Source organism: Engraulis encrasicolus, chromosome 16 (genome assembly GCF_034702125.1).
Source record: "Engraulis encrasicolus isolate BLACKSEA-1 chromosome 16, IST_EnEncr_1.0, whole genome shotgun sequence".
Lineage (NCBI taxonomy): Eukaryota > Metazoa > Chordata > Actinopteri > Clupeiformes > Engraulidae > Engraulis > Engraulis encrasicolus.
Genome location: NC_085872.1, coordinates 31270634 through 31288641, shown reverse-complemented (window position 1 = coordinate 31288641; position 18008 = coordinate 31270634). Strand labels below are relative to the sequence as shown.

General features: G+C 42.6%; 2 protein-coding genes across 4 annotated transcripts in view; one reads left to right on the top strand and one right to left on the bottom strand.

Moving 5' to 3' along the window:
- The first annotated feature begins 481 nt into the window (after window positions 1-481).
- LOC134466497 (ciliary microtubule-associated protein 2-like) lies at window positions 482-5897 on the top strand. 2 transcript variants are annotated; one of them, XM_063220394.1, is made up of 10 exons: window positions 482-787; window positions 1219-1306; window positions 1421-1576; window positions 1920-2042; window positions 2880-3020; window positions 3481-3624; window positions 3991-4158; window positions 4622-4750; window positions 5106-5230; window positions 5681-5897. In XM_063220394.1, exons 1-10 carry the CDS (start codon window positions 729-731, stop codon window positions 5763-5765), a joined length of 1218 nt encoding a protein of 405 aa, XP_063076464.1. In that variant the 5' UTR covers window positions 482-728; the 3' UTR covers window positions 5766-5897. The 2 variants fall into 2 exon arrangements, with proteins under 2 accessions (XP_063076464.1, XP_063076465.1); XM_063220395.1 differs by lacking the exons at window positions 482-787; window positions 1219-1306 and having other exon boundaries at window positions 1452-1576; window positions 1924-2042.
- Window positions 5898-13181: 7284 nt separating this feature from the next.
- Window positions 13182-18008, bottom strand: part of LOC134465614 (phospholipid phosphatase 3-like) — a 14996-nt gene continuing 10169 nt past the window's right edge. For both annotated transcript variants that reach the window (XM_063219378.1, XM_063219377.1), the window contains exons 3-6: window positions 16367-16647; window positions 15920-15977; window positions 15017-15193; window positions 13182-14760 (exon numbers count right to left, since the gene is read on the bottom strand). In XM_063219378.1, coding sequence (XP_063075448.1) covers window positions 14626-14760; window positions 15017-15193; window positions 15920-15977; window positions 16367-16647 — 651 coding nt within the window. In that variant the 3' untranslated portion in view covers window positions 13182-14625. The remainder of the gene's footprint in view (window positions 14761-15016; window positions 15194-15919; window positions 15978-16366; window positions 16648-18008) is intronic.

Genomic DNA, 18008 nt, shown 5'->3' with positions numbered 1-18008 from the left:
ACTTCACACACCCACACAACATTGTGAACAACTACGACTGTTGCCTTTGTGCAATATGGAGAAAATTCTTACACAAACATGTCAACAATATGGAGGATGTTGTCACAGTAGCCTAACCTATTTTTTCCCTCGCCTATATGTGTCTCTATATGACCAGTATCCTCCTCCATGTTATCCCTTTACAGTGTAAAATGATTTGAACTTCACCAATTTCACGGAGAGAACATGCCTTAGTTTATTAATAGGCTAATCCAACAGTGTGTATCCTAGGCTACAACCTATTATCTCTACAGTAACCCAACTCTAGTCGCACTCGTTTTTGGCTACAAGCTAAACCCCGTTTGGCTCCTCTTTCAGCTAAAGCTTTGTGACGCCGCATGGAACATTCTGGGGAGGTCATGCAACTAACTCACTGTCACCAAATAGACTATCGCCCAATGGCATGAACTACAGGTGGGCCACCACAGAATATCACAACATCAGTGTTCATGTTTTGAATGTGTTCGCTGGTGACATCCAGTGGACAACGTTTTCTCAAGCATGAGCCTCGACCACCTGATATCGAGTGGTGCCCAAAGTGAAGTTGTCACTGACGCAAACCCATTATTGCAATTTCAGTCCAGATGACGTAGCCTTGTTACAAGGAGGACGGTGTGTGGGGAGGCATCTCTAAGCTCTCTGGTTGTAGTTCTAGTTTAATTGACTGTAACTTGTAGCCGGAAACAGGAATGCTAAGTTATGGGGAAAAGGGGTTCTGTGGAGCTCCGTTTGGGACTCAGGCAAAAAGGTTTTTTTGCGCAATTTACGCGCGCACATTTCATTCAGTTCAGACCATGTAGAACAAATGTGTTGAAGTAACGCATTAGAAAATAGACTATTCATTTGTAGGCCTACCATTATAGTGGTATGCATTATGAATTACATTATTGTCACATTGCTTTCTTATTATTCCCTTTATTATACTAACCCTATTATTATTGCAATATACACAGTAAAAAAACCTAGTGTTATTTCAACACTTACAGAGTACTCTGGCAGAAAATACACACTAGAATGTGTTAAATTGACTCTTTGAGTGTTGAATTAGCACTGCATTTCTTACTGCGGCAGATGAATAAGGACACTGATATTGTTCAAAAACGTTAAGACAAGTTTGGGGCAAGTGATATGTTAACAATGACTTGTACAAGCATGTAATGTCAAAGTCTTCTCTGAAAGGTTTGATGTATCAGGTGTCCATCCTAAAAGAAAGTTGATAGGAACGTTCACAGAAATACCATATAACAAGAGAGCCAACGAGGATCTGGTAAGCAACGCCAGCAGTGCAATCTGAATGAACCAAATGATAGCATGATAGAGTCTGTTGGAGCCTAAATGTGCACCAGCCATTTGTAAGACTGTTCTATGACTTGTGGTACAGGTACAGAAGCTAGGCCCAGCTAAGTATGTGGTGGATGCAGGCGACCTCAAGCACTGTGCATCACATGGATGTGCAGGACAGGGATGGAGAAAACTGCGTGATGTTAACATGCCCCACATTCTCTACAGAGAGGCATGGTCCAACAAACAGAAGCTGGTTAGTGTGCCAGGCAATACAACTTCCATATTACATGGTCTGGCCTACCTTAATTACGATCCATAAGTCTATCGCTCTCTCGCTCTCTCTCTTCTCTCTTCTCTCTCTCTCTCTCTCTCTCCCCCTCCTCCCCCTCCTCTTCCACCACCTCCTCCTCCCCTTCTTCTTCTTCTTCTTCTTCTTCTTCTTCTTCTTCTTCTTCTTCTTCTTCTTCTTCTTCTTCTTCTTCTTCTTCTTCTTCTTCTTCTTCTTCTTCATCAGCCTCTCAAGTCTTGATGAACATTAGCATGTATTGATTTATTGTCAACTAACATTGGATTGTAAAATGTCTTTTTGTGTCAAGGCAGAGTCTCTTGGACCTGGAAAGTATGACCTGAAAACATTCACTGATGTCCTGAACATGAAACCCTGCAGTGTGAGAGGTGTTTGTAATTCTCGTGAGGAGAGATTGAAAGACTACAGGAAGGTACACTGAGGGTCCTCTAGAGGGCGATGAAACACCATGAATATAGACAACACAAGGGGGAACCTCCCACTCCACTGCACATATCCTCATTGGTTTACCATTCATTCTGTCAAATTTCTATTTTGTGGACATTTACTACAGGTGGCTGATTGGATATTTTTATTCACACTCCTTGGCCTCTATACACTTTCTTCAATAGTGTCTTTCTTTATTACCTTGTCCATGTAAAGTTTATAGTTCTCTCATCAGTTCACACTATCAGACAGAATGGCAGACTGCTATGTTATGTTCCTGTTCCTTTTGTTGTAGTTTGCCCTTCTCTGTTTGTCATATACATTTATTACCATACACACTCAGAGTGTTTACCAAGGCACTATACTTCATAAGAAAGTCTGCATTAGCTACTCTATCACCTGTTACTGTTTTACACTGGTCCAACCAGTGGTAACTGAACGGTTTTTGCCTGCCCTCAGAATGCTTAGAGCAGGGGTGTCAAACTCAAATGCACAGGGGGCCAAAATCTAAATCTGTGACGAAGTCGCGGGCCGAACTCAATACTCAAAAAGTACTGAAATTGTGCATGCGTGCACATGCTTACAATATTCAAACGCGTATCTCTAAACAGTCAATCCCAGCAGATAGAGTCTGCATAGTCTGGTGTATATGAATGAAAGACATCACTGATGCACTTGTATGAGCATGGGACGCCCAAAATGTCATGTTCAAGTCATATTAAAGTACATTAATGTGTAGGGGGGGCAACTGTAATACACATTTGAAATGATCTCGCGGGCCAAATAAAATCAAACACACCGGTTTCATTTCTGATCCCAACAGATCTGTCCTGCCGGACCCGGGAGCTATGGGAAAGGTGGCGTTCCCGCAGCTCTGTTTGAGGAGAGAAGTATGAAGTCAACTGGCAACGTTTGCCCCATGGACTTCAGTGCTGGAGTGGAGCGCTTTCGAGACGAGCCAGTGGTGGGATATCTTTTTTTGTAGAATGTAGAAGAGTGGAGTGTAGAGATAAAAGAATCAGAATATCATATCTCTAGGCAGTGAAGTGCAATATCATACCAATGCTTGAATGCCGGCAGTAGATGTAGCAATGCATGAAATGGGAGATGCATGACACTTGATCTAAGTGCTATTCTGCCCTACAAAAGCAAAAAGGCAGTAACTGCGCAGAACTGAAAACTGAGTAAATTGATTTTAAAATTATACTGCAATCCAGTATAAGTATTGACATGTGGGACAGTTTTGTTACTTTATATTACCACCTTCTTTGCAGATCAATCATTTTATTCAACTTTAGATTATGATATATATGGCATTAAAGTCATAGTAACTCATTTTCAACAGCAATGCAGTTACTGCCTTTTTGCTTTGTAGGGCAGTATTGAGTGTGTGTGCTGCTTCCATATGCATTTGTGTCTTACAGGATTGCGGTTTATATCCGGGAACTTACAAGATCAAGTCCTGCATTGAGCAGGTCCTCGATCACCATGTGGGGAAGAGAGGCCCTTTTGATATATTTTCAGGACGCAGAGACAAGCCCATCAACTATGGATACTTGGCAGCTCCGGTAACATGTTGTGCTGACACTCTACTATGCTCAATTGTTGTAGTTTTAGTTGTACATTATTGATATGTTTACACTGGCACTATGGTAGGAGGCTTTGCATCTAGTGGTAGCCTACTGCATATAATGGAATTAAAGGATTTCTATTTTTATTTCTATGTTGTCATATCATCATGCATGTGTGTGTACGTGTATTTCTGCGTGCCCCTCCATAGCACAAAGTACCCACAATGTAATTCGCTTTTCCAAATTGCATTGATGCAGCTCCTGTCAAAGAAGCCTTTTCATTTGCAGTTGTTATTGCTGTTACACCTTGGCTGTTGGTTGACTGTAGTACCTGTCTGTGTGGCCATGTTTTTGTGTTTTCAGAGAATAGCCTGCATTAACCCCAGCTACTACCTGCCCCCCATGTTCGGTGAGGACCTGAAGACAGCGCAGAAGAGATTCCACGGCGTGTTCAGCCAGAAGGAGAGGTTTCCGTCTGTGCCCGCTGAGCGCATATACCGCCATACCCTGGCCCAGAGACCTGAAGCAGTAGTGAGCATACTCTAATAATATAATAATATAATAATAATAATGCATATACCGCCATACCCTGGCCCAGAGGCCTGAAGCAGTAGTAAGCATACTATAATAATAATAATAATAATAATGCATATACCGCCATACCCTGGCCCAGAGGCCTGAAGCAGTAGTAAGCATACTATAATAATAATAATAATAATGCATATACCGCCATACCCTGGCCCAGAGGCCTGAAGCAGTAGTGAGCAGCACTTCCTGTACATGTCTGTCTGTCTGTCTGTCTGTCACACACACACACACACACACACACACACACACACACACACACACACACACACACACACACACACACACACACACACACACACACACACACACACACACACACACACAGAATACATTTATTGGGATGTCACCAACGATTCCAGACCCGTATCCTTCTTGGTAACATACTATATATGTTTTCTGAACACAGGACAAGCCTGGCCCAGGGCACTACTCCATCACTGAGCTGACTCGGGTGGAGAACAGGGATCCGCCACCATTCCTCTCCTCCAGCCATCGCTTCAGCAAGCGGATTGGGAAGCAACCACAGGGAACCTGTGTAAGTCACTGTCTGTCCTCTGACAGACACACAGACAACATCCCCCCTTTCATCCCCATAATTCAGAGCCATATGTAATGCTATTATAATGACAGGCAGATATGCAGGATACAGTACTTAGCAGGGCTCTAAATTAACACCAGTCAACCGTACAAATGCTGGTGAAATTTGAGTTTGGCTGGTAGAAAAGACCAACTTACTTGCCACCTTGACCCATTAGGGCGTGTGTGTTCAGTTAGTAAGATGAACATCTATTATTATTAGCCTTTTTGGCTGGTGATGGAAAAGGTTAATTTAGAGCCCTGGTACTTAGTAACACTTGATATAGTAACATTTGAATCTCCTCTGCGATCAGTGCAACGTGGGCCCAGGCCGCTATGGCAGTCCTAAGGCCTTGAAGATCCACAAGAGAGACAGTGCTGCCTTCAAGTCAGAAACACCGAGATATCTGGCGAACATGGACCAGGACACGTTTGGCCAGTAAGTTTTACGGTGCTTCAGTGGCCCTCATACCTGACTTTCCCTGCTCTGCTCTAGCACTTCATCTTCTGAGTTTATATGTACTTTACATTTGTATATCGGTGAAACACAAAACAACAAAATTATGGCTAGTAGGAAGGTTGACCGGCTAATGACTCAGGAAAACCACTAACCATAGTGGCCAGTGAGTGTACATTAAACTGAACTAGCTGCTAGCAGCAGGACCATGGTGGTATTCGCTAGCCTGACAGCCCATTTTTAATTACTTTCTAATTCGCGAATGGTCTGATTACGCTTCTCTTGGCAGGGTTTAGTAGTCCACCAGACGGCCGGCCAATAAGCAAACGCACTTACGCGCATAACAACATACATCATGAATGTCAACTTAATGTTACAAGTGCATTCCTACATAGACACTCTTGTGATGGATTGGCATTGTATGTTTTCCAGGGAGAAGCTTAGGCCCTGTAACATCCCAGACATTTGGAGACCCTACAACAGGCATCCAGACGAAGCTTTGAAATGTCCCCTCTAGGCTGCATGCCTCCTTCACTCTTCAAAAATGAAGGAAAAATGTGAGGAAACAAATCTATGCAAATCTGGAGAACCAACACTCCAGTGCTGTAAGGCAGAGACGTGACTCATCATTGAAAATTATGTAACAGCATCCCTTGTTTATTTCTTTTATTATTTTGGAAATCTGTTCTTTCACTTACTGCTGGTGTACTTAAAACGACATCAAGGGGTTGCTCCATAATGCACTGTCTAAAATCAAGGAGAGACTATTTTGTTACAAGAACAATCATTCACACTTCCATAGACAGTGCTCTGACAGGACCGTATTAAGCCTATGTGGGGCCCCCTTCATGCCTATGTGGGGGCCCCTTTATAAACAATATTTGTTAAGTTTGTGTCTTGTGATGCCCCCTCACTGGTCAAAAAGGGATGGTGCCCCTGGGCACTGTGCTGCTGGCCCTGTTGGCCCTTTTGTTTGGACATGACGGTTTTGTAGACATGGCATTTATTCTTGCAATGTTAACACTGGGCAGAAGGAGCCTTGAATATCTACAGTACAAGATGCGTTGTATCACCCAAAAGTACAGAAAATGTATATCAAAGAGTTCTTTTTTTAACATGCCCATGTGGGCCAACCCTTTCTACTACTCCACCTGACCTCAACATTTCCTGGTTTAATATTGGCCATGGTCGTGAATATTATTGCAACGCTCTCACGGGTAAAAAACAACACGTCCTCTCATGGAGCTCAGCCCAAGGAGAGGGTGACAGGAAGGTCACATTTTGGGTTGCTGGAATGCAGGGAGGCAAAGAAAACTATTGGGATTGTAAAATGCTCCCTTCTAAAGCTGGGCCCATTAATCTACACTAATGGTACCTCTGGGTTTTCCGTGAGAAAAAAAATGAAATAATAAAAACCTGGTGCAGGGCGAAGAGTTCAAATATGGAAGGACCATAAAAAATATTGCAAACAGGCGAATTCCTGCTTTGTGAGCCACCACAATTGATTCAGCTGACATGGGAAATAATAAAAGTGGACAAATTCCTGACATCATGGTGAAGAACCACAAGATGCAGTGGCGTGTTATTACTATTTGCTACCAAGGCTTTTGATTCTGACTCCAAATGGCTTCCATAATGGAGCATTTGCAATTTAAAATTAAACCAAAAATAAACCAAACAAAAAAATAAAGCAGTCTTATCTTTGGGACTGATGTCTGTATTTTTTCATTTGGGAGGTACAGCACGAGATTCAAAATGGCAGACTCTGATCTCTTCAACTTTTACACCTTCCCTGTTCTCCTCACTGTCACACTCTTTTTTAATTTTTGTTTGAGTTGATGTTATGTCTGCCTAAATTATTACCTCCGGCAAGAAGGTAATGTTTTCGGTCACGTTGGTTTGTCTGTCTGTCTGTCTGTCTGTCTGTTTGTTTGTCTGTCTGTTTGTTTGTCTGTCTGTAAGCAGGATAACTCAAAAACTTGTGATCGGATTTGGCTGAAACTTGGGGGAGTTGTTGGAAATGACCCAAGGAACAAGTGAGTAAATTCTGGTGGTGATCCGGATCACAAACCGGAACCAGGACCTTTTTAAAAATTCTTCACCAATGCTAGCCTTGAAATCTAGACACCTCTAGTAGAGATGCACCGGATCCTGATTTTTAGGATCCTGCCGGATACCGGATCCACTGCTTAAGATCCTGCCGAATCCGGAACCGGATACCGGATCCTACAAAAGGGTTGAAACATGTAGTCTACTGGCACACATGGGCCCTTTTTTATTACGTTGGCTCAAACTATTTTTTTAGACTCATTGGCTTGTTGCCACACAACAAGTTGCCTGCAACAGCCGCTTCGAAAGGGCTTTCACTCCATGCAGTGATTGGGGTTGTGAAAGACTGAAAAGCCTAGGCTAGAGATGCACCAGATCCTGATTTTTAGGTAACATGCCAGATACCGGATCCACTGCTTAAGATCCTGCCTGACCCGGATCCTGTGAAAAACCTTATTATGCGGAACGGGATCCGGTGCATCTTTAACCTCTAGTGACCACACATTGAATTTTGACATTCCAGTTTCTAACACAATAAAGAAGGCATAAATACTGAAGATAAGAATAGGGTGTAACATAGTCACATGTTCTATGAAACAGCTTCCTTGGCGGAGGTCTGCACTCTCAGAATGCATCTAGTTATGAATGTATTAATTCAATAAGTATGCCATTACTCTAAAAGTATGCCATTCACTAATTCTTAAAAACAAATCTGTCTATAATAATATTTCAGCTGTGTTCATTCATTCAGTCATTCATGTATTCATTAATTCCCTTTCTTTCATTTTATTATATTTTATTATTATTTTATTTTACTTTGTCATGCACAAAGGTGAGGGTCAATGTGTGTCAGCTGCAGTTGAAGCAACCAGATCAGGGGGTTCTCTGAGGTGACATGATGGCAAGGGGACTGAGGATAGCAGCGCTGTTTTTGTAATGTAGCTACTCTGTCTGGACAGAATGTGAAGGAGGTTAGGTTTCACATGCCTAAAGTATATTTGTAAAGTATTGTAAAGACATGACTGAGGTTAAATTCACCCACACTTTCTTCCTCTCCACTTTTGCTGAGAGAGAGAGAGAGAGAGAGAGAGAGAGAGAGAGAGAGAGAGAGAGAGAGAGAGAGAGAGAGAGAGAGAGAGAGAGAGAGAGAGACAGAGAGAGAGACAGAGAGAGAGAAAGAGCAAGAGCAAGAGAGAAAGGAGACTCTTCATCCTTAATCTTACCAGACACTGTCACGCAACACCAGTGAATACTTTTCAATTTCATGCACAATTCGGGTTACAAAGTTGATCATCTGAATGGTGGTGAATGGCAAAACAAAAGTTATACTGTAATAACATTTTTACAAATATCTGTCCATCTAGTTTCATCCTCGCCAAAAGGAACAGCTGATTTGAGTTAGGTATCAGAATATTCAGTTTGCCTTTGTGATCTTGCAGATATTCTCTGGAACCCCCCTTTGAATTCCTCTGCGGGATGTTAGATATGTAATAATCGTGACAGAATGCGTCAGAACATCACAGCCATGCTAATAATGAGTAATGTAGTAGTAGTAATGTAGAGTAATAGTTCAATGTATAAGAAATTATATGTCAGAAGCCTGACTGTCAACACCCATTATTTCTTAACTAATTTGTTTTTGGGTTGTTTAAGTGAAGAGACAGATTATGATGGTTCTTTCTCAAAATTTGTTCTGCTAAACACCAGACTCTCAGGCACCGTCTTTGTTTTATGGAAGCGAAGATCCACCCTAAACAAGAGATAGAGACAGTAATGACGCAAATATTTACAAGACTGCATTCCAAAGAGGAGACTGACTGCTCCGTCTTCATGAGATGCTTGGATAATCTGAAAATTATTATGATCCTGAATCTCAGTTAAGACTTCTAAAATAGGCTGCTATTTAAGAAATAAATGAAAATTAAAAGATGTAGAGCAGTGGTACTCAACCTTTTTTGAACAAACGCTCCCTTGACCTCACGAGAAGCCTCCCAACACCCCCCTGACCTCATCATAAGCCTGCCAATGCCCCCCTTAGAGTTTCAAAATAAAATAGACTAATGCCCCGCAGAACTAAGCCCTACCCTCACCCGATTGTATTCTTCTCAACGCCCCTCAAGGGCACCCCAAAGCCCCCTGCGGGGCTGTAGCGCCCCCGTTGAGAAACACTGATGTAGAGGGTTTCTTTATGTGCACCCCATTTATCATTTCAATGTTTCAATTTCAAAGCTCCTGGACAAAAAAAAATCCTTTTTGAAAGTTCTTGTTCTGTTGTTTTTTCCCCCCTCAATGCACTGTTGTCTTTGTTCACATGATCATTTAGAAATTCTTGAAGATTAAAAGGGTGTGATAATAATGTCTCGATATAATCCCTCTATAGGCTACTAGTTTAGTAAGGCAGCCAGAAATGCCCCCACATGCCCCCCTCTCCCCCACACACACTTGCCCCCCAAAATGTCTGTGCACGCCAATGTCCATGATACCGTTTGTTGATGCTGCTATATACACATATAAAAAATATATATTGAATGCCCAACTCTTTACCTGCTGAAAGAATCAGAGAAGAATGATCAAAATGGTTGAGTGGGCAGTGTTTAAAAGGCCCAAAACAACAGCCCTTGAAAAGATAATGTTTATGATAGCTGAATCTGCTGGACCCCCAAGGTACTGTGGCACGAGAGCAGAGGGCTGGGCCCGTTGCCATTCTGAGGTAAATAACCCCAAGGAACATTGTGTTGTGCCAAACTAAACAGGATTTCCCTCTTCGCCTACCCAGGGGAGTGTTGCTAGAGATCACTGTTTCTTGTGGACATGCATGTCGATCCATCGTCAGCATTTATGTGTTCAGTACAATACTTCTTTTTTTATTCACTTGACTGCGTGTGTGTGTGTGTGTGTGTGTGTGTGTGTGTGTGTGTGTGTGTGTGTGTGTGTGTGTGTGTGTGTGTGTGTGTGTGTGTGTGTGTGTGTGTGTGTGTGTGTGTGTGTGTGTCTGTGTGTGTGTGTGTGTGTGTGTGTGCGTGTGCACGCATGCACGTGCATGCACACATGCATGTGAATATATGACTGGAATGCACACAAATGTGCACACGTGTGTCCACAAGTGCACTGGCACATGGCAGTGTTCCCCTTAAAATTCACCCTTTGATTTTCTCAGACACCTGAACAAACCAGATCAGCAAGCGTCTGGGGTGTAATGTGCAACCATACTTGTAGTAAAGAGAAGAAAAAACATGAGGTGCTGTCACCTGCATCCCCTGAATAATCTCTAAATGCATGCCCAATGGCACGCAGGGGTAAAGGTCACGGTTCTTGTGCTTTTATCCAAAGTGACTTGGACTTTTGAAAGTCAAATCTGGATAATTGACTGAACTATGGTTTCAAACATATTCCCTTCTTGCATGATATTATTTGTGTGTGTGTGTGTGTGTGTGTGTGTGTGTGTGTGTGTGTGTGTGTGTGTGTGTGTGTGTGTGTGTGTGTGTGTGTGTGTGCGTATGCGCGTGCGTGTGTGTATTTGTGTGTGTGTGTGTGTGTGTGTGTGTGTGTGTGTGTGCGTGCGTGCGTGCGTGCGTGTGTGTGTGTGTGTTTTAGCCTTAGAACTTGAGTCGTGCTCATTGACTTGAATATTAGTGTCGATGCTAGTTTTTTTTAGTTAGTTTGATAGTTTGTCTTCTCCGCAAATTCAGCTGCTGGCCAGACTGGACCATGATAGGCATGATGTCTGCCAATCATTTTCCACAGCTATCCTAAAAAACAACATGTTTGTCAACTGAATGTCATGAGGGCCACTGAAAACTTTGGATGGGCCTGGGACAAAACAACCTGAAAGGCCCCTCCATTCGATACACAATGTAATGGGGACCCATTTCTGTGTCCCCTGTCCCTGGGCCCGGCACAACTGACCCCTTTTTCATACCCTTGTCGGCTTCCCTGGTCATGATTGGCTGGTGCTGCACTGCACTCCATTCGCTTCGAAGCACCAGTAGAGCTGAGCCGAGCAGGGACGTAGCAGAAAATAATGGGCCCCATGTATAATCAGCTCCAATGGACCCCCCCACAGCCATATAGCTACATAAATCGGACCGTGTGGAGGCCCCCTATATACATGGCCCCCTGGTGTCTCAGGCACACTTTGCCCCCCTGTGCAACACCCCTGGAGCCGAGCCGTGGCCCCCTTCGCACGTCTGCAAGGTGAGCATGTGGAGAGCATCAGAGGGGCCTGCGTTTGATGAAGTCAGCAGTATGCACTGGGGGCCCTTCCCAGAAGGCAGCTCTCTGGAACATGTGGAGGTAATTTGCGCAAAATACCAATGAGAAAAAAAAGAGAGCGAAAGAAAGAAAGAGAGGGAAAAAAGAGGGGGGAAGAAAAAGGAAACTACCCCCAGAACTTGGTGTTGATTGGCAATGTGTGGACTGGAGGCAGGGTGGTGGGTGATGGAATAGTTTCCAAAGAGCTCACCACTGAGTGTGTTTTCTCAGGCCTGAGGTCTGTCTATAGTTCAGGAGTAGTTTATACAGTGCTGAAGAGAGTGCTGTTGTTTATATTAATTCACAAACTAACTCATACAGAGTGTACAAATGGGAATATGCACTGATAATATTATACTTTTGACAGATGTTCATAAAACATAACGCAAGTTAAGGTTTTTTTTAGTTTTTTTTTAAACAAACTGGCTTCCTAGAATCATGCACCTATGCCAGTCGAGCCAATTAACAAATCTAACTGAATGTCATACATGAATTCTTTCGAAGACTTCAATTAGTCAGTTTGCCTTAACTATTTGAGGATTTCCTTCCTTGGTTAAAAAAAAAAATCCTACTCAAATTACCTTTACAATGCAATTTAATCATTCACGAAATGCATACAACTTTTGAGGAATCATACAGAATAACAAAGCACATGACATGTCGTAGATGTGTGAACAACATTTAGTTCATTTTCGTTCTCAAAGAACAATGTCTTGTTTTTCTTTCCTTGCTTTTTTTTCCAATGCCGCTGGCACAGTGGTATGGCTCCAGAAATCCATGGCATGCCAAGAGTTGTAGTAGTACATCCATGTGGTAGGGTCTCTGGGTTCCTGGTATGTGAGCCCAGACAAGACACGATGACAAGCACCAAGGTGGCAAGCCACATCACACTTAATGCAAAAGAACATGTAATGGTTGTGCATTATTTCCATACCCATAACACCTCAATTGCCTTTCACTTGAGTGTGCTTTCAAAGGGGGATCAGCCTAGCTCAACAACAACAATCCCCCCCGCCCTCACCCCCCTCGCTTTTCATCCTGCCAGTGTATATAACATTCACTCTCCAAGATTTATGTGATGTGTTTTGATGTTAACTCTCAGGAAGCCAAACAGATCAACCACCCCCAAAAGTGGTAGGAATGCAATGCAAGATATGTTTATCTCTAACGCCGAAGCCAGGGGACCCAATTATACTACTCGGAATGCTCAATGAAGCTCTCTTGACTTCAGCCACATGAAAGGGGACTCTGCTTGAAAGCAGTTAAAAATGCAGGATCAACATCAGCTTTTGCTTTGTCAAAGAGGGGGAACGTTTCCTGTAAGAATTCCTTTCTGCTCTGGCAGAGAATTAAGTTTCACAGAGGGAAAGAAGGGGAAAAAAAGAGACTGCTGTGGCGATGGGGGAATAGGTTGGCTTTTACGCTACATTTATATTATATATTTTTTATGTATTTCAAACCTCGACCACCAACCCAAATTTTCACATGGAACGCTACAAATTCATGCACGTTAACACTTTCATCATACCATAATCTCTTGATACGTGCAGTTCAACACCTCGGAGGAAGTCTCTACTCGACAAAACATATGACAATGCCAGAGTTGTTTTTTTTTAAGTTTTTTTTTTTGGTAAAAAGAAGAAAAAAAAATCAGAGCAGTCTCCACCATTCAAGAGTTACTTTTCATATAGTAAAACCCATGAGCACACAAATACTGAATGTGGTTTTCAAGAGGCACGGTGGTAAAAAAACAACAACAACAAAAAACAGTAAAACACCACCATGTTGAAATAAGCCATGTGCATTTTGTACAAACAACCAGGCCTGATGATACAAAACAGAACCAACAAAAACAACATTCAGTCTAATGCTGGAAAAAAAGACAACCAACATACAAATCAGCATATGAAGAAAAAAACCTAAAATACTGTTTTTATAAAGTGGTGCACATGAAAGGAAATCCACAGTTTTCTTCTATAAAGATCACCTTCATATAGCTGGCGCACAGTCGCGCTATCTTCGTGCTGACCATCTCTGACCTGACAGGCAATCTTACTGTCAGTGGTCATGATTCTGACACACACACACACACACACACACACACACACACACACACACACACACACACACACACACACACACACACACACACACACACACACACACACACACACACACACACACACACACACACACACACACAGTTACACTGGTCACAATACAAAAAAAATATACACACATACAGTCACACACATATATAATATAAAACATTTCTTCTTTTATGTGGGCGCTTCCCAACCAGCGGAAATGGGCCCAACAGCTAAATAAATGTGCCCCTCCATGTAGCCTACATAGTTTCACTTCACTGAGATGCCCTCTCCAAGTACATGGCGACACAGTGCCAACTGGAGCAGACAGGGCAATTAAAGCTCTCCGTAGCTTTGTCAAGAACAGACGTTCTGTCACTTCTTCAAATAATACTGAGAAAGAAATAAGGTTACAATGTCATATAGTACTGTGCACGTGTCTATTACATAATACACACAGTAAAAAAGAATCCTTCCTGTGACCAAGGAATTTGTTTTCTCATAAGAAGAATGGCTATAACATTTTTGTGCCATCTGTAGAGTATTTGATGGAGCAGCTGTAGTCAACTGTGTGTCACAATAGTCGTGTGGTAATAACATCGGAAAAACTGGCACGGTTCTCAAGACAATTCAATGCTGTAGTCAATCGTGTCACAATAGTCGTGTGGTAATAACATTGAAAACACTGGCACAGTTCTCAAGATAATTCATTGGAGCTTGCACTTGACAGGAGTGCAGCAATGAGAAAAACAAACAAACAAACAAACAAACAAACAAACAAATATCTAAAAGATGAAATGGACCCAAGTGTCCTCTTCCAGTTGGTATGACCATAATTATGTCCTGTAGTGGGCGCTGTACAGAGGAGCAGCATGGTTGTTGCTGACATTAAATTCACAGACTTTGTGGTTTTTCGAGCAGAAAGAGTATGTTGTTGAGAGACAAGTGTCCAGTGTCGGCTGAGTCTCTTTGCACAAGGAGATGAATCTGTCATGGTAAGGCTAGGTGGTTGGTGAGATGGTCTCTGAGGTCTGTGGGAGAGTGGAGTTCTCTCTTGATGGGGATGACAGCTGGCAGTGACGGTCTGCGGGGCTTTGACTTGAAAAGGTCTGACACATAGAACACCTGAAGGGAAACAGAAAAAAAAGCCACAAAAAAACAAGTGGGGTTTAAACCTCAACCAAATGCAGTCTCATGCTTTTCTTTCAACAAAATAAGTCTGCACAATGTTGCCATAACCAAATCGCTAATCACAACAAACCCCTAGCTCCACATTTACCACAAGTCATTTATTAACAGTCGTGGAAACTAATGAGGTTTGACTGACTGGATTTGTATTGGGTTTAGTATACGTAGACAGGTCTGTACAGGTCTGACGTACAATGCAGTAGGCCACCAGGGCTCCTTGGAAGAAGCCGGCCAGCACGTCGGTGGGGTGGTGCTTGTGGTCGGAGACGCGGGACAGGCCGGTGTAGAAGGCCATCATCAGCAGCGTGAACTGCACCAGTGGACGCAGCAGGCGAGCACCATGCCAGGTGAAGCGCGACTGCAGGTAGAACTGCGGAGAAACACAAATGACAATAATTATTTTCATGTAGAAAGACAGAGTACTGGGCAGGTAGTGTAGTGGTATGGTACATGCAGTGCAGAAGGCAGATTCAGAGTGTCTTCTTGATTGTTACTCTATAGTAGGATAGGCTAGGAAAAGCCTTTATTGTCTCTTCTAGAGAGAAATTTGTTTTGGGCACAGAGAGTCTGATGATTCAACACAGTAGACAACAAAAAACAATTAACATGAAGCAATGGACCCAACACAAACATGTAAACATACAGTATATCCTATCTCTCGTCCAGTCACATTCACATTATGTGTTAAGTATGTAGAATGCAGTTAGGGATGGCTAATGTTCGGCAACACAAGGTAGGTGATGTGGATAGGATAGCAGGTTACATAAGGTACTGTACATAACATGGTTGATTGGTCATCATGTTCAATACTGTATGTATTTATACAGTATGTACGAGACTATAGGGTAATTGCTAACCACCATTTAGCAGACACCTTTGGATAAGGGAAATGAAAGAGTATTATTAGATTATCCTTTATTGTCTCTTCAGGAGAGAAATTCAGAATGGACATGAGAAAGTGTGATTCACAATTAACATCAAATTACCACAATAGACAGACTTAGGACCACAAAGCACAAACAAACATGTAAACAGGTAACAGACGACCATTGTTAGTGATACACCACATGACATGCAGGGGACATGGTATACTCACCGCTAGGTACAGCATTGTGTACATTGAAAAGGAGGCGTGGCCAGAGAAGAAGGACTTCCTGGAAGAGACATCACAAAATCAATACACTGCAGCCATTCCCATATTTAAATGGTTTTCTTATGTAAAAAACAACAGCTCAGAGACCCGCTTTGTAAAACTCGAAAACATGTGATGTGGCTACACTCCATGGAGGCTCTCAAGGCACATACTGTATATACTAACAACTTGGGAGTTGATGAGCAACTCAAACTACTCTGAAAACAATATTTTATGGCTTTTTTTAACGACTCACTTTGGTTTTAAATGTTAGCATCCAGTCCATTACAGCCATTCAAACAAAAACAAGCATGAATTTTTCAATACCAATGCTCTCACTGTACACTTATAATAAATAAATAAATCAGTACTGATATCAATAACGTAACCAGTAAGGGGGAAGTTGTTTACCTGGCCTCCTGCACCTTACTGTAGTCCCCTTGGCAGTTGTATTCTGTGATGTAACCCAACGAGCAGTTGATAGTGGAGAAGTCTGGCTTGCATACATCCAGGAAGTGAGGACGCAACCGACCCACGGAGACCTTGGCGATGTCCGTGAACGACTGGCTGATGGCGCAGCCAAAGATGAACACGCCTACTTGCTTGTAGAGAGCAGCGATGTACGGGTTCCTCACAAACGCCTTGGAACCTTCATGCAGGTAGTGGATTCTGTAGCTCTCCCCAATAACAATCTAGACAAAGATAAAACAAAGTACAATGGGACAACTGGTTGATTGATCACATGCAAGTAATGTGCAATGAAGAGCACACACAAGCTGTTTTGACTAGCATCTGAAATTAACTTAAAGAACAACAAGGACAGAAATGAGAAATGAAATGTGGTTGTGATGGGGTTCAGTCATGTTGAAGTGATGTCTAAATGAAATGGAAATGCCAGGTGAAATCAATTTATCTTGTTTTTGTTTTTATTTTGTGTTGTAGTCTTATAATGCACACCGTTTCACCAGTTGGAACACTTTGCCTATTCACTGAAAAAAAAATATATTACTGCCAAAGTACTCCAGTACTACTACATCATAGTCTTTAGTCATACATTACAGCTTGATCATTACCATTCTGGTAACAAAAACTCTAACCAGTGCCATGTTTTCACACAAGAAACTACTTCATTTTAAATCTACCAACACAGAATCACCTGAAACTGTTAAGATAAACCTATCATGTCACGCAATCTGAAAGGGTGACTTTCTATCTTCCTGACGATGTGAGTTACAAATGCGACCAGAAAATATCTTGTGGCTGTGGAAATCTCCGCAATTGTGGCCATACGTTTCGCATTTCCTTTTATTTAAGTCACACAAAACGTGACTGATATTAAGGCTAATAACAAAAGGCACGCGAGAGACCGTATAAACAAGGACTAATCTATCCCCTTGGCCTGTTTTTCAAATTATTCAGGAATGCATGCCTAGCTTACGGCTTATGCAGTTTGGCTCGGCACTGTGCACGATTTCAGCTTATTCCAATGACTTGGGTATGTTTGAAACATAAGTGGGGTCAGCTGTATTTATGAGAGAAAGGCAGCCGAATGATTGACAGGATGGGTGTGAGCAGGGCAGGAATAGGGGTAGGGGGTGGTCAGAGTGGGGGTGGGCAGAGTGGGGGTCATTCAGCTGTGTTGTGTCTGTCGCTCAGTACTCCCTTTCCTCTTCTTAGTTCTCTCCATCAACGGAGAGTGAAAGAGAAGGGGCTAGTTAGAGTGTGGACAGACGGGAATCAGAGAGAGAGAGAGAGAGAGAGAGAGATATGAGAGAGAGAGAGAGAGAGAGAGAGAGAGAGAGAGAGAGAGAGAGAGAGAGAGAGAGAGAGAGAGAGAGACAGACAGAGAGAGACAGAGACAGAGACAGAGTTACAGATTAAAGGGAGAGAATAACAGAGAGCTAGGGGGTACTAGTAAAAAAAAAGAGTGAGAGAGGGAGGGAGTAAAGAAAGAGTTGAGGGAGGGGGTGCGTGCAGGGGAGGACTGCTGTTTTCAATCAGCAGAAACGCTGAGCTAAGTCTTGGGGTCTGACATTCGCAGCCAGATGCGTTT